General features: G+C 42.4%; 2 protein-coding genes across 3 annotated transcripts in view; one reads left to right on the top strand and one right to left on the bottom strand.

Moving 5' to 3' along the window:
• Window positions 1-2,200: 2,200 nt before the first annotated feature.
• SCPEP1 (serine carboxypeptidase 1) lies at window positions 2,201-14,050 on the bottom strand. Of its 2 annotated transcripts, none has more exons than XM_009287669.1 (12): window positions 13,913-14,050; window positions 12,878-12,967; window positions 11,802-11,957; window positions 11,245-11,319; window positions 10,942-11,014; window positions 9,899-9,936; window positions 9,596-9,724; window positions 7,982-8,066; window positions 7,050-7,163; window positions 6,253-6,390; window positions 4,573-4,736; window positions 2,201-4,449 (listed from the first exon to the last, which is right to left on the bottom strand). In XM_009287669.1, the coding sequence occupies exons 1-12, from the start codon at window positions 13,985-13,987 to the stop codon at window positions 4,384-4,386; spliced, it is 1,203 nt and encodes a 400-aa protein (XP_009285944.1). In that variant the 5' UTR covers window positions 13,988-14,050; the 3' UTR covers window positions 2,201-4,383. The 2 variants fall into 2 exon arrangements, with proteins under 2 accessions (XP_009285944.1, XP_009285945.1); XM_009287670.2 differs by having other exon boundaries at window positions 4,193-4,449; window positions 7,050-7,160.
• A 909-nt stretch (window positions 14,051-14,959) lies between these two features.
• The window catches only part of COIL (coilin), a 7,871-nt gene continuing 7,514 nt past the window's right edge, over window positions 14,960-15,316 (top strand). Inside the window, exon 1 of the mRNA XM_009287721.1 lies at window positions 14,960-15,069. Within this exon, the coding sequence (XP_009285996.1) occupies window positions 14,960-15,069 (110 nt within the window). The remainder of the gene's footprint in view (window positions 15,070-15,316) is intronic.

Raw genomic sequence — 15,316 nt, 5'->3', positions numbered from 1 at the left:
GCTTGCCCAGTCCCTGGAACAGCAGGCAAGGACGGGTTATTGTCTGGCTCACTGTTCCAGAGGTCCCTGCCATAGGAGAAATCTCTCCTAGTCTATCGCTCGCTTTCCAGTTTGTGGGAGCACCCAACACCAACAGCTAGCTATGATAAATTAACACAATGCCATGCCCTTTTAGTGCTTTGTTTTTCAACCTCTAGTAGGTTAGGGGGAGGGGAAGAAGGAAAAAAAAGAAAAGGCATCAATGTATGCTTTAGAGTATGTCCTGAAGACTAACCATTTAGGACTATTTCAGACCAAGGCTGGAAATTCTGAAGTCCCCTATGGGACATGGCCTGCCAATATTCCCATCTGTTTTAGCCCATTGGTATAGTTAGTGCATCAATTCTGCAAGTACTCTGCTACTGCTAGCCACTGAATTATATTACTTATCAGATACAAGTAAAGAGTAATGGTCAATATATGAAATTTTTAAGGGTGCTTTGCTTTCCTTGGAAATATTTTAGGTGAGGGGTTTGTAAACTGAGATAGGTTGAAAACCACTGCATTAGTCCATTATTACTAACACATCTCTACTCCTGCAGATATATCCAACATAGTTCCCTACTACCTCAATCACCAGCCACAGTTAGAAAAAAGGAAAAAAAAAAAACCCTCCCCCCAGTGACCAGAATGGTACATTTTTTCCTCCACAAGAGCTAAAGCTCCTCCTTAACTACCAAATCTATTATACAGCAAATGCCAAAACCAGTTTTCAGAGAAATGTTGTGCGGGTGAACTGTGCTCTACTCAAATTCTTACTATTCCTTCATCACTGTCTGTGGGTCAGATAAATCACTACTCCTTTCTTGAATCCCTTCTGGAAAAACATGAACATACCCCAGAGTTCAGAAGCGACACACACAAATTGTGCTGCCATACAGCAGAATGTTTACAGGATAATAGACATAACATGACAATGAAGAAGTGCTCCAAGATTTCCATCTTGCCTCAGTACACAGATGTTCTCCTTTTGTTGTGGCTTTGAATCCTGAGATGAGCAGATGTTGCAACATTTCAATGTTCCTCTTCTGAAAAAAGGATAACACACAGCTACATGCCCACTGTTAAGCCTCAAACTTTAAAGACATAAAATCGATGAGCATTATGTGCCAAATTCCCTTTAGAAATAGCTTATGGGATTCACTCTTCCTATGGCAAAAGTCTTCCATGACAGATTAGTTACATCAGACACAAATACTGTGTCTGCACAGACACCCCTATGGTGGCAAATGGGGCAGATCTCTTGCCTCCTGTGTTCATCTGTCCACGACACACAGACACCCCTATGGTGGCAAATGGGGCCTCCTGTGTTCATCTGTCTCAATGTCTACTGCATAGGAACAGCTGTAAAAGCCAGACCAAAGGTCCATCTGTCCCGTACCCTCTGTGTATCAGTGACCACATAAAAGCCAGACCAAAGGTCCATCTGTCCCATACCCTCTGTGTGACCACGAGGCACTGGTACACACTGGTTTAAGGCACAGTGGATACATCAAGTGACCCTTCCCCATTATATCCTCCCAGATCCAGCAAAATAGAAAGGAAAAAGACAAAGACACCTGTTTATCACATAGTGGATAACTTTTAGGTTTCTTTCTCTGGCTTAGAAAAAGTAGAGAGTTATAGAAAGCCAAAATTGTTCATGCTGAAGAGGCAGTGCTGAATTATTGATTTTTAACACCGTTAGATTTGTTTCTATGAAAATTATCCTCAATTGATGGTGAGCAAAGTAAGTCGGTGGCTCTCAGGCTACCTGTGCAATCAAAACCTGCAGCTGCAGAGGATGAAATACAAACATTGGGCTGTTTTCTTTTGACTGGTCCAGCATCTGTAAGAAATCTTACTAGTATTTAGAATGATTCATTCTAATGGATTTGCCAAGCGACGGCCCTTATCTGGAAATAGCATACCACACAAAATCAAAATGGACAAAGTATGTCACTGCTAATCAGATACACAGCAGGACTTGAACTCCTTTCAAAGCAACCTATTTCTTACAGCATCTCCTGGACAGGCGACCTACCTTTGTGACAATCTAGAGCTGTGACGCACTAGTTACAAAGCCTTTAGTGAAATAAAAGGAAGGAATCTTCCTTGATATTAAAGGATTGCTGCTTTTTTGTTGTTTGCATTTAAAAGGACACTATTGAAGAGCCTGTCTCCATGGGCAAGTATTTTTATTATAACACGTTTAGATTTGACATAGCCCCTAAAACCAACAAACCATTACCACCAGCCTTATTGAAACCATCTTTTTTCCTCATAAGCCATCTCTTTGCCAACATAAAAACCTGCAGAAGCTAAAACAAAGCAGGACAAGAAACAGATGTCTCAGGCCCGTCACTGAGCACAAGCTCTAGGCAATGTGAATGAATGTCCCATTTGATAGAGAAGCATAAGAACAACAGTAAACGCTGCTTTCTGGAGATACCATCTTCTCAATTCTTTCCCTCTATCAAGCCCTGTAGTATTAGTTGTTTAGGCATAATGCAAAGTATTGTAAATAACAAGATTCAGGACTACAAGCCGACCCAAACTGCCCAGGCTCAGACACCCTTATTTCCTTGGTGAGTTATTTTTAAATATTCCAAGAATGCAGATATGCAGATTCACAGACCTCTAGGACCCTGCTCTTATTCTTGTTCATCTAATGTTCAACAAGAAAGAGAATAGAAGCAATTGCTGATTTGATTCTACCGAGCCATTCTGGGTTGCCCTTCATGCTCTGAAGGAGTGCATTTTGTGGAAAGGATGGGAGGGGCTGCGGTCCCCAGTGCATGTGCTCCTCATCATGAGGTGCAGTCATGGGGGAGAGCACAGTCCTGTACCCTTCCCTCTCAAGTGTGACTGTATCCGCTCCCATTGGCAGGGGCTTTACACTGAAAAGCCAAAACAGAAAAGATGTGATTTTCAAGCAGCGAAATCAACGTGATGCTGAAGACAGATGAATTAGACCTATTGCATTTATTGAAAAATGTGTTTTAAAAGAAGATCTGGATTTGCATTGCTAAAGTTCTCAAGAATACAGTTCAAGCAGAGAACACGAAGAAAGCAAGCAATTATTAGGTGCCAATACTCCAGCTGCTGGGCGATTGCATATGTGTTTACATAGCGTTATGCCTCAGTCCCTTCTAAGCCAACACTATCAGACATTTCATGACAGTTTCAGTTGCTGGAGTAATGGAGGGGTTGCTATTTATTTAGGACTCTGACAGCTGGAACAAGCTGTTGTGCCTCCTATCAGACACCAATAAACAACGGTCACTTTGTGCTCCATAGCAGAAATCAAATGATGTCTGACCATGTCCTCTTGACTGTGTCCTATATAAAAAAAAAGTTGTTTCAACATAATAGGTCTCTGCAGGACTTAAAAAAAGCTTTAGAAAAATATGGATCAAGATATTGGTTCTAGCTTGTATATCCTTCTTTTAAACACTGATATTATCTTTCAGAATTATGCTATTATTGCTCAAATAATGCTCTCCTTTCCACTCTCCAGGCTAAGCTCAGAAGGTTTTAAGAGGCTTCTGTCCATTAAGGCTCTCTTCTGTACAAGAAGAGGGTATTAACAGGGCTCTTGCTTCAGCATACAGGAAAGCAGGAATTCCTGCTGGATGTGCTTTAGGTGTTAAGTCTAAAGGCAAAGTTTGAGTAACAGTCATTAAAAAGAATGAAAACAATAAACAAATGGTCAGATGAAAAAGGTCAAATCCTCCTCTGGGAAGGGTTCTCTCTCCATAGCACAGGAAGCCTGAAGAATCTTGGATCCTAACTCGGGCACCTCAGCAAGATGAGATGGACTGTAATTCCTCTAGGGCAGATCTTCTATCCTGGCATCTCCGTGTCTTCAGCTTGTAATCCAGCCAGGTGACTCAAGCAGAGGCCTGAGGACAAAGGAAGGAACACTCCACGGCCTCGTAAAACAGGTTAGCTCTCTGAGAGGAACAAACAGCAAATCTGTCAGGACTCAAATCAGGTTTAGTCCTGGTGTGTGAACAGACAAGAGAGCATTCAGGGAAGGGCAGGTTTTTTTACAAAAGCACAAAATCCTTCCAAGTCAAAGACAAAGGCTCAGAGCTAGTTGTTTATGACAGTGGACTTCCCTCTGGAAGAGTCATTATGAACAGAGTTAGGGCAGCAAATCACAGCTTACAAATTCAAAAGCAACAACTCATTCAAGGAAAAAAATGCCTTTCCATAAGTGCTTGTGCACATTATCAGCAAGATCAGAGAGGCTACATGTCCAAATAGCCGTTGTTCCTCCTGGGGCTTATTATTCTGGACTCACATTCTGCAAGAGCACTGACGTTCGGCAGGAAGCCATACCAGCTGGCCTCCCCTTCCCTAGTGCTGCTGTTGGGTCACCATCCTGACCATTTTCAGTGCCATCTCTCCTTGATCAGACGGTACCTAGCACAGAGATGAGAGCACATGGTAAGCAGCTGCTATAAGGAAGCAGACAGCAAGTATATATGCATCTTCAGTTTTCTTGCTGATAATGGTGCATCCCACCCCAAGAAGTATATTATTTACCATGTGCCCAGCCTTAAGAATCCAGAAGAACGCGAAGTTCTCATAGGCCTTGTGGAATGCAGCTGTCTCAGTGGATTCTGGAGACACATAGAGTGCCTTCCACCTTTGCTGCTTGAACTGGTCCACATTAGGCCATTTCAGTTTCCGGATCCATGCCTCCTGGCCTGTTAGAGATAAGAGATATGCTTGATTACCAATACTGACATAGCAACTTGGGAGTCCCAGTTCAGCTGGATGCCCACTGTACTAGATACCAATGCAGCAGTTAGCAGAAAGTCTCTGTGTGCTCAGATTCTAAAAACAATTTTGCTACGCCTAGGAAAATGACCAAGGCTGTGTTCAGGACAAGCTGAAACCAACCAATGGAGGGAGAAGGGAAAAAGCAAACAGTGAAGATGTACGTGAAATGGACTTATGATTGCACAAGTTGAACACGTGCCTCTTAGAGGCTCTGCAGCCCTAGCAATTCTGACATATTTTGCTTTACTCCTCAAACACCTTGAATGTCCTGCCATGGAGAAGGGTCAGCCACACCAAGACCCCCTCTTGGAAATCAAAAGAGACGCTGCTTCTCTGTTTGTTAGTCACTCATCAAGAAGAAACTGGAAAGGTTTTCTGTTTTCAGATGCCTGCTAGAGAAGGTGGAGGTCAAGACAGCAAAAAGACCAATTCCAGGACACCACAGGGGACAAAGCTTTAGCCTACCTCTGAACTACTGGAAGAATTTACATGTTAACTGCAGCTCAATTTTAGCTCAAAATGTGATAAACTGGAGCACCACTAACTGCTAATCTGTTTTGACAGCCTAAATACTCTATTTCCTGATTTATTGATTGCTATGTTGTTCATGAAGGGCATCTGAATATCTAAGTGGGCAGAGACAGACGAAGGATAAAGCCTTTCACAACATAGGAAGATGTTTACGCAGTCTGTGACTGCAGATTATTTATATCAATAAGAAAAGGTGAATGGAAGAGACCACGGCAGTCTCGCAGCATGAGGCATTCCAGCAACACTTGGCCTGGCTCCCAAACTGCCACTTGATCAACTGCATCTTGCAAGCAGCAAGGGACAAACAAAGCCCTTGAGTGGCCAAGACATGCAGGAGCCTACACATGTTACTGAGCAGCTGGTGTGATCACTCTTCAACTGCACCCTCCCTGATTAATTGCCAACACCCTTGTTCCATCTCACCTGGCACTATGCTCTCTGCTGCAGGCCACTCAGTGAAGGCTGACCTGTATTGTGCACAAATCTGCAGCAAGATACCGCCTTTGCCCCAGAGAACAGGATCTTCAAGGCACAGCAGGAGGATAATCGCCATATATTTATTCATGTATCCTCATTCTTCATTTATGAATGAGCATACATACATATATGTGTCTATCCAGAAGAATTAAGTGAATTATTAGCTACCTACTTACTTATGGGCTTCCCTGAAACAAGCAATTATTGATGTTGCAGATCCATTTCCCAACAGTGTAATGGAGGTAAAGGAATTGCCTCCCTCAGAAGGATGTAAACAAACCATACTAAGAGCTGCTCATTTATGACTGTAGTATTTAAGCGTTGCCAGTTAGATAGGAGATTTGCACAGAAGACTGGAGAGATCCAGGTACCAATATTCACGTTCTACTTGTCACATGTTCTGTTCCCAACCCCAGTCAAGAAGTCCCTTACCCATGGTGTCAACAATGAGATCCAGCTGCCCATTATAGACTGTAACACTGACGTTGGCTGCCAAAAGCTGATCAACAATATCAATGACAGGTTTCATGAAGTCCTCAGCCATGTTCTCAAAGACATCTTTGGACTGACCTGGTTGGAACCAGAAAGAAGACAAATTTTAACTGATGATGAATGTCATCCCCAAGCTGGGACAGAAGCAACTGGCTAAGGGTCCTAAAATGCAGTTCGTGGCTTCACAAAACAGTCCTAGCCCAAAGCAGCAGCCAGCGATTTATCAGTCTGAGGAACTAAAGAGAACCAGAAAGCAGCCATGCTCCCACTGGAGCTCACACACAGCATTGTAGCTTCTGGCTCCTATTATACACATACAGGGTGCAGGCATCAGTCCGTTAAGCCTTCCTTTCTGTTTTACGCCCTCCCCTCCACACCATGCAGCATTACAGGATACCAGATTTCTGGCAGAGAAAAACTGACAGGAATTTCAGCAAGACTGCGTGAAAGACAGAAACCAGCTGCTGAGACACGGGAGATCTTCTTCCTCCCCCTGCATTTTTAGCTGCTTGACTAAAGATAGATACAAGCAGCAGAATCGCAACCAGAACCACATCTGCTCCCACGGGCCTGCCCCATTACATGTTCATTTCTGAGAATAAGTCCTCTTCTTAGGCCCAAGGTTAATGACAGTTTAATGTGACTGCTTACTACACTAAAGTATCTTCCTACAGAGTGCAATACTGTAAAAGGCAATAATGCACTCATTAGATCCACACTAGCAGACAGGAAAGTACCTCCCCATTTCACACAGTCAGGAATAATTTTTAGCTTCTTTCTGATGGGTCCATTCATCAATTCGTTTAGGCTGTCCTTATGCATATTTTTGACATGGCGCCGGTAAAGTCCTACTGAAAAAGACACACTTTGATTAGTGGCACATTTAAGACAGTCATCTTCCATAGGTAACAATTTTCAGTGTTACAGTCATGGCCAATAAAATCTTTTCTAATGAAAATGCAACAACACAGAGAGATTTGCTTACTTTTACTAGAAACCACTGAAGTCAACCCTTATTTAGGTCAGGGGATGATACGGGAAGAACCCAACCACCCATTGCTACTTTTGGCTAACACAGCACTTTTTCAGGGGACCAGGTTCTGCTTTAGCCACTTGGTACAAACATGATTTCTTCTCCCCAACAGGCCAGTTATTTTTGAGCTCCAACACTTTACTTTTGGGAGTTAAGTGTGCCGTTCACCTTCACTGCTGAAGCCAATAGAAAGAGATAAAGAGCTTGAAAGAAACTCTATACATGTGTTTTTCACATTGATGCATAAACATCATGGAGTAAAAGAGTCTAATCAGACTATTTATATTGATGAGACATTTTTGTGTCCTAGCTTGAAGACAGAAATGAAAGACGTTAAGAGAAAGTAACTTAAAGGTCATAAAACTATGTTGCAATTATACTGACTACTTCCTTGGAATAATTTGTGCAGGATGTATAGGTGGAGGTACAATCTATAGGAGGGTTGTTCTATATTCCTATTTATCCCTATTTATGCAAGAGCAAACAAGTTCTGCTCAGGAGAATATCAATATCCTTTGGATCTGAAGGCCCCATTTTAAGGACATGCTAAATTAAGGCCGTTCCCACTATCAGAGTTGAAGGTACGTGAATGCAAACATAGGGCCGCAGAAGCTCAACTACTTAAATACAACTTACTGAGATGGAGATTTTCTTGTTCATTTGATTTCATCTCTGGAACCTCCTCAGTCATGATGTTATAAAAGTTCACATTGTCTGTGTTCTGAAATCACAAGATAATTTCAGTAACACTGCAACAAAAACATTTCTCAGGTATAAGGAACAGACTCGCTTCTGAAAAAAGGTAAGTCCTAAATAAAGGACCTTGTGACCTGCCACTTTACCTACATGTCAGGAAGATACTTATGGAAAAACTTTGGTTCTACATTTGCTTTGAGACGTGGGGAAGAGTTTTCTCAAGTCTGTATTGTTTACACATGGGTTGTGCCAGAGATGCTATTTACTTCTCCAAAACGGATGTGAAGCTACAGGAAGCCTTACACCCTGCAAATGACTGCAGATTCTCATTACTCATTATAAAGAGTTGCAACGCCAGATGATGCTTTCAGATGGTTTCTTCTGCTAGATCTAGTCTAGCCTGATGCTGCCTCTTGCTCAACATCCTCCCAACCTACAACCCTTCAAAATCTCAAATGCTTCCTCAAGAACGTTGTGATAGGCATCAGCCACCCCTCTGTTGGAACTGCTAACCTCTGGACGAGTCCAAGAATTGTAGAATGGCAGCTCTGATGCAGACAGCAGACTGTCTGCATCCAAAGGACAAGCGTGATCCGTGTTGCCATTAGAGAAGTTACTTGAGATTCCTGAAGCCCTGCTTTATTCAATTTTTGAATCTTTACAGTTCTGATGCATAGGTCAGAAATCAGCTCACAACAGCAACCCTAGAAGAACTAAGTGCCTGCACCCTGACAGTGATATCACAGCTGGGAGGAGAAGACAAGCAGAGTTGAAGAGAAACACAAAATCGGAACCACAAGTTCCTTCCAAACAGTAAGAAGTGAAACCAACTATGTGCAAGGCACTGTCAGTCATGAAACAAAACGAAACAAAAAAAGAGCGAGAAAAGGAAGCAGCTCCAGATTTGTCTTTCAGTTTGAGGAAGCCAGAGCCTTACTTGTACTAAAACAAAAACACAAGAAAAAGTGAGATTTTGGAGCAACCCTTCAACAGGTAAAAAAAAGAGCAAAACTTTACCTATCTTTTAAGCTGGAACTTGCTAAGTAACAAGATGCAGTAACCCACAGTAACAGGACGTAACTTGAGGTTCCTTTCCACCCTGTGCACCTATTGTAGTTCTTTAAATAGAGATCTATGCTTAACTTGACATTTGTGTCTTGGTGGATGCAGTTTTCAATATTCAGAACAAAGCTTTCAAGGACACATAGCTCATTTAAGTTGACACTGGGTTCTATAGAAATCAACGGGACTAGTTAAATGCTAAAAATTAAGCATCTATTTAAGTAATGTGACAGGTTGAAACCTTGATGCAATACTGCAAGCCCACGTGGGTCGCCCTACCCACTGCCTCTCTTACAATCACACAGTGGTGCACAGCAAACAAACAGCTCTTTTACATCAGCACTGGGATAAAACATGTACTGGCAAAAATGACTGGGCAGGGGGTTGGATGGAGGATTCACGCCAACCCAGTGCTCATAGAAAAGATAACCTGAAATTGTGTGCCTCCCCAAGCACCAGTTATCTATTTATGCTGGTCAGAGAACATCTCACCTCTTCAATGACACCTTCAGCCTTGCCCCAGAGCTCAGTGGCCAGCCCATATTGATTTTTATTTATTGCATCCATTATTTCTTTGGCAACAGCAGTCACCTCTGCTAGACCATTATCATCAAGGAGAGACTGGAAGACAAACACAAAGGAGGACAGCTTTAATTTCACAGTCACTTCTCGCTAACAGTCTCCATGCATTCGAGGTTTTATTCTGGCTATGAGCTAACCTTAAAAAACACCCATTTATACTATATGGCAGTACAAGTAATCAGGTGAGGACCAAGAGTTTAAGAAGCTACTTACAATGCTGTAAAGGTAGGGCCCCCAGGACAGCACAGAGTCTAAAGAAACAGAACAGATTTCAAACATCTAAGTTTTTGACATACGATTTCCTTTACTTTTCCTTTATTGTAGCAAGAATGATTGTGAAAATATATGGAGATGAATTAATCAGTAAAAAGGTACTGTCAGCTCAGTTTAGCCCAAAGGTTATGTACCACAGAGCAGGTTCTTTACAAATCCTGAGAACCAATAAAAGCACTGCAACGTCATTAACCCCCTAAACATTAATCAGTGAAGTTTATTTAAAGCAACAGACATGTTCTTACCAAGATGTTCTCACCCCAACACTGCAGCACGTTGCTAGAACATGGGGGGAGATCTGACAAGTGAATGGGCATTGTCTAAACTGATCTATTTGCAAAAGTTACAGGGGAAAAAAAATCTAGTTATAAAACAAATCTGTTTTATAACAAGTTCATTTATAAGGTCTCAAGGATCAGCTGATCCTAAGACAGATGGGAGTTTGCTTGATATTGTCCCATGCTGCAGAGGATCTGTGGAGCCTGCCCTTGCAAACCTCATTGAAGGACCGAGAGACCTTCAATTTTTTTGTCTTCCACCAGACACACACCCTATCTCTTCCAGGTCTGTGAGCACATCAGTTCCTCAGCACAAGGTCTTCTTGTGAAAAGAAAGAGAAAACCTCAGTTGCAACCTTGTGAATCATTTGGTGGCCACATTTTAAGTGCAGTACTCTTACCAAAACACCTCAGAGGCTGTAGAGATGTGTAGGGACATTTCAGCAGCACCCCACTTCAAATGCAAGTGTGCTCCTCACTGACTTTTCATAATCTAGATACATTCTAAAGGTAGATACCTCAATCACAGCTTGAAATGTTGAAGTATTGCTTTTTGATTTACCAGACTCACTAGATATTTAATTCACTTAAGGCAGGGCTGGCATTTTTGATGGTAGGTACCCATCGAATGGTAAAAAAAAAAAAAAACAACCCAACAAACAAAACAACAACAAACCACCCACAGTCTGAGGATTTTAAACATACCCAAAGGAGAAATCCATGAGTCTCCAAGAGCAGTCCCCATAAAATTGCACTTTATGGTCCCTTTTTGAACAGCCTTGGTGAACAATAGGAAAAACAAAAACAAACAAACAAACCACAAAAAAGAAAAAAATAAAATCAGCTTTTAGTCAGATATTCGTGACTCTAGAACCAGTTTTCTTTAAGTGAAAAAAATAAGTAGCAGTCCGAATTAGGCAACAGGGAAAGTGTATTCCAGGAGATATAAGTACTTGTAGAATACCACATTTTAAAGTGAAAAGTGAACTACATCCTCCAACTACTTACCTCATGCAGCTCTAAAGCAATGCCAGCAGCCATTTTACCTCCGTAAGATTCAGAAAATATGTAGAATGGGATGGTCTGGAGAGAGAGAGAAGTCACACAATGAACCTGTTGGACAGAGGGCAGAAGATACCTCCAACCACATCCCACAGAACCCAGGCACTGGCTGTTCACCTCTCACTATCAAAAACTGGATATTTTTCTGATTCTAAGCTGCAGATAAGATTTCCGTAACATCCTGGTGTAATTACTGGGGGAAAGTTTTGGAGCAGGCACTTCAGTATTTTGGAACTAGAAACAGCCATGATTCTACATGCTTCTCAGATCGCATGATAGACAATAATCCACCCCATTGCTCATCTAACTAGCACCAAATTCAAGATACCACTTCTGAATTGTGGGAAATAAGTGGTAGTGGTTATACCTGCACTGACTCCCACCAAATGCATGCTACCTAGTAGCAAACACTGCCCATCTGGAAGGCTGTTCACTAATTCCTTTTGAGATCCGTTTAAAAGCAAACTAAAATATGATTCTAACCAAGAAATCAAATCCCTTACCTGGAATTCTGTTCTACACGTGAAGAATTCGCGAAGAAAAACCATCATATCAGAAACTACTGTGGTAAGGTTTTTGGCAAACAAGCTACAATCATCCACATAACTGAATCCAGTGCCCACAGGATTATCCACAAACAAGATACTGGCTGCCTGCAACTGTACAAGCAGAAAGAAGGTTTGTATGAAACCTCAGCTCAGCACCAGTGCAAACCTTAGTTTTGATGGCACAAATGTTTAACTGAGCCGCCGAATCTCTGGCCCTGAAAGAACTTGCAGAAAAATTAGGTGCAAGTCCAAAAAAGAGAATGGCACAGGTGAGACTCGTCTGTCAGAATGTAAAATAAGACATTTTTTCTTTTGGGTTGCTGGGCTTTTGTGAAATTGCTATAGCAAATGCTATAGTTGTATAGTTACAAGTGTACAAATAAAATCAATAGATCAGCACACAGATAGCTAGCATGGCTCAAAGCAGTAAGGCTCACAAATAAAGAGGTACAACATAAGGTCTTTCAATTTGCCCAATCTGCAACAAGAAAGGCAGCCAAAAAATCCCAGTGATCCAAGGGCAGATCACCCATACGATCTAGGGAACCCCAGAGTAGTTAGACTATTGGTAGCTTAGAGCACAAATACATTTCATTGAATAAACCTCCACCTTCATAGGCAGCCGTAATTTGTTTTCCCTTGAAGGCCATACTGGACTTGTAATTACGAGCCATTGGTTATACGTTGCCAGCCATCCAGAAAAACCTCTACGACTGTACGCAATGAAGCTATGATCTGAAATAACATCTTTCTAGAACTTCCCTGCTCTCAGTTTCCCAGACATCTGCAATTCACAAGTTCATGGAAGCCCAGACATAGTATTCCATCAAATCAAATTAATAGGTCTATTCTTCAATTCTTAACAAGGATATTCATATAAGCCACTTCATTAACCACACTATTTTAAGATGAAATATCATAGTTCTATTGAACTTTAAATTAAAACTGTTCTGTGATGATAGCAATCATCTGCTTACACAAACAACAAACATTTTGCAATCAATAATTACAAGCTGAACTCTCTACTATACCCAGGTTGTATTTCTTGGTTTCATTTCTTTGTCTAATGGGCCAATCTCTTCAAAGTTCCCAAATCCACAGCCTGAAGCTCCTGGACCTCCCTGTGGGGAAATACCAAATGACAAATAAGTTAAAAGGCAGCATGGTATAGATATGACAGATAGGAGAGAAAGAAAAGCAAGCCAGTAACTAGAACCACAGATTGTAAATTTAAAAAAATGGCTTTTGCACTACATGTTAATTTGCAAAGGCGGCTCTCTTCCTCATCGTCTTCCATTATGCGTACACAGGCCATTTCTTAAAGCAAGAATTTAAACAGCGAAGCAATTACCCACTTGTGAAAGCATCTAATGAGTTGCAGGCTATGTGAGTGCAGTTTGAAAACCCTTCCCCTTATTCCCTTAATACGAATGCAAAAGTTAGCTATCTACAGAGGTTTGCAAGTCATTAGTTTTATCAGCATGCGCAGCGTGTGCATTTCACTCTGAAGAAATAACCCAGAAAGAAAAAGACCAAGTCATCAGGTGATTATATTCAACATTAACTTCTGAAATGTACTGCTGGAAGTGAACGTGGAGCACACACCACTGCCTTTTATCAAGCTGTGATTGAATGAGACCAATCTCTAGACAATCAAAGTCTCTCTCCCTTGTTTCCATTTAGAAATCTTTCTAAATCTCTGATCATTTTATCTACTCTCTCTCTCTCTGAACATTGTTTAGACTACAAGCTCTTCAGGAAAGTAGCTGTGACGCCACAGTGTACTTGTAGTGTCTGGCACAAAAAGCACTACTGTTGTATAAAAGATAAGAACAATCGCTATTTCTGCAATTTAACTTGCTGGAAGGTGAGCAGTTGAGGGCACCCCCCAATTGCAGAAAGGTATCTTCATTATTTCTTCCTAACCTGTATACCTCTTTCACAAGGTGAATCATTTAGAATCGGACAATTTTTAATCCTATTTCTGTAGAGCTGAAAGATACCTATCAGACTGAACCAGGCACAGACAGAAAGTTATCCTTTAAGTGTCTTTCACCAAACCTTACCTGAAGCCACAGGATAAGAGGTAATTCTGTGAAGTCTTTGGCTGGGTTATTTGCATAGTAGAGCCACCAGAACATGTGGGCCTTACTTCGAACTTGCACGTATCCCCACAGCTCTTTGGGCTCTTGGGATTGCCTCAGAACCACACCTTGGGGAGGAAATAAAAATCAGCTAGGTAAAAAGGCTCAGCTTTGAGCTTTCCACCAGTTTTGTTCCAAAACATTACATTTCAATCTCGGGTGTGATAATTAGAAGTGCTTCCATTAAAAAAATTACTCTAAGAAACTTGCCTATACTTACACCCACACACATAGCTGAGTTATCATCAATGAATGAAGTTAAGTGTGTAATTAAGTGCTTACTTATCAGGGTCTGACCTTACAGCTGCTGCTAAAATAGCAGCCCAATAGCTAGGATATTTTTTTTCTATCAGGGAAACATTTAAAGTCTTTAGAAGGCCTGGGCTGAAAGCACAGCCCCACTAGCCACAATGGATAACTCACACCAGCTTCAGGGGCACCAGGGCTCCTTCAGGGATCCAACACTTTGATCTTAGTCTCTGGGAACATCAAACCATTTTACAGTCCCCAAGGAGAGTAAATGCAGGATAGACAGGAGGGTCACTTCTAAACGAACCCAAGGTCTAATCCTAAACTCAATTAAGTCAGTAGAGTCTTGTCAACTTAAGCAGCCAGTCTATTCTCCATCTAGGACACTGACACTCTCCCAGAAACAGACCTTTGAAACTACATCCCTTAATCTTCTCGATCACGACAGAAGGCAGCAGTCCACTGGAGAAGCAGCAAAAAGGCTTTTTCAAGCCACAGTGCCCAGTCTTTGCTGATCCACAGGACACAGCGCTGAACAAGTTGTATCGGTGTGGACAACATCACACTTTCTTGATCAGCCCTCGCTTCAACAGCGGTGACACCCCGACACGGCTGTTTTGCTCCTGTCAGCTCCCTGCCCGAAAGGTCTCGCAGGTAAAACACTGCGGGCAGGGAGCTGTGCTCCCGTCAGCCAGTGTCAGACAGCACCGCAATAATCTCATGCTTACAGGCAGGCTGGCTTACGCGGCTTCTTCGGCATCCCTCACAGCTGCCAGGGAGCGGAAGAGGGTCTGGGGGTCCTTTTCAGGAAGGACAGACGACGGCTCAGGGTAAAACAGCGACGAGCAGCGCCGCCCTGGTTTGTGGGGAGCCTCTCCCACCCAGTTTACCCAGGTGAATCAACTGGGACCTGAATTTCCACTCCTGCTCCCCGAAAGGGTTCCCTGGGGCTCCGGGGAGCGCAGACCCCGGTCAGCCGGGTGGGAGGGGACGACTCCCAAGGTCACGAGCGTCCCCGGCAGAGACACGGCGACAGCCCTGGCTGGGACCGCGCACGGGCCCGGGCCCAGCCGCGAG

This window comes from Aptenodytes forsteri, unplaced genomic scaffold (genome assembly GCF_000699145.1).
Source record: "Aptenodytes forsteri isolate BGI_AS27 unplaced genomic scaffold, ASM69914v1 Scaffold153, whole genome shotgun sequence".
Classification (NCBI taxonomy): Eukaryota; Metazoa; Chordata; class Aves; order Sphenisciformes; family Spheniscidae; genus Aptenodytes; species Aptenodytes forsteri.
The sequence above is the reverse complement of the archived record's forward strand: the minus strand, read 5'-3'. Positions and strand labels throughout refer to the sequence as shown.

Excerpts from the sequence above, each read along its gene's own strand:
- SCPEP1 (XM_009287669.1), bottom strand. The coding sequence starts at position 13,987 with ATGTTCTGGTGGCTCTACTATGCAAATAACCCAGCCAAAGACTTCACA. Across the intron at positions 11,320-11,801 it reads CGTGTAGAACAGAATTCCAG|ACCATCCCATTCTACATATT; the intron begins GTAAGGGATTTG and ends CTCTCTCTCCAG. Across the intron at positions 9,937-10,941 it reads CTCATGGATTTCTCCTTTGG|ACTCTGTGCTGTCCTGGGGG; the intron begins GTATGTTTAAAA and ends CTGTTTCTTTAG.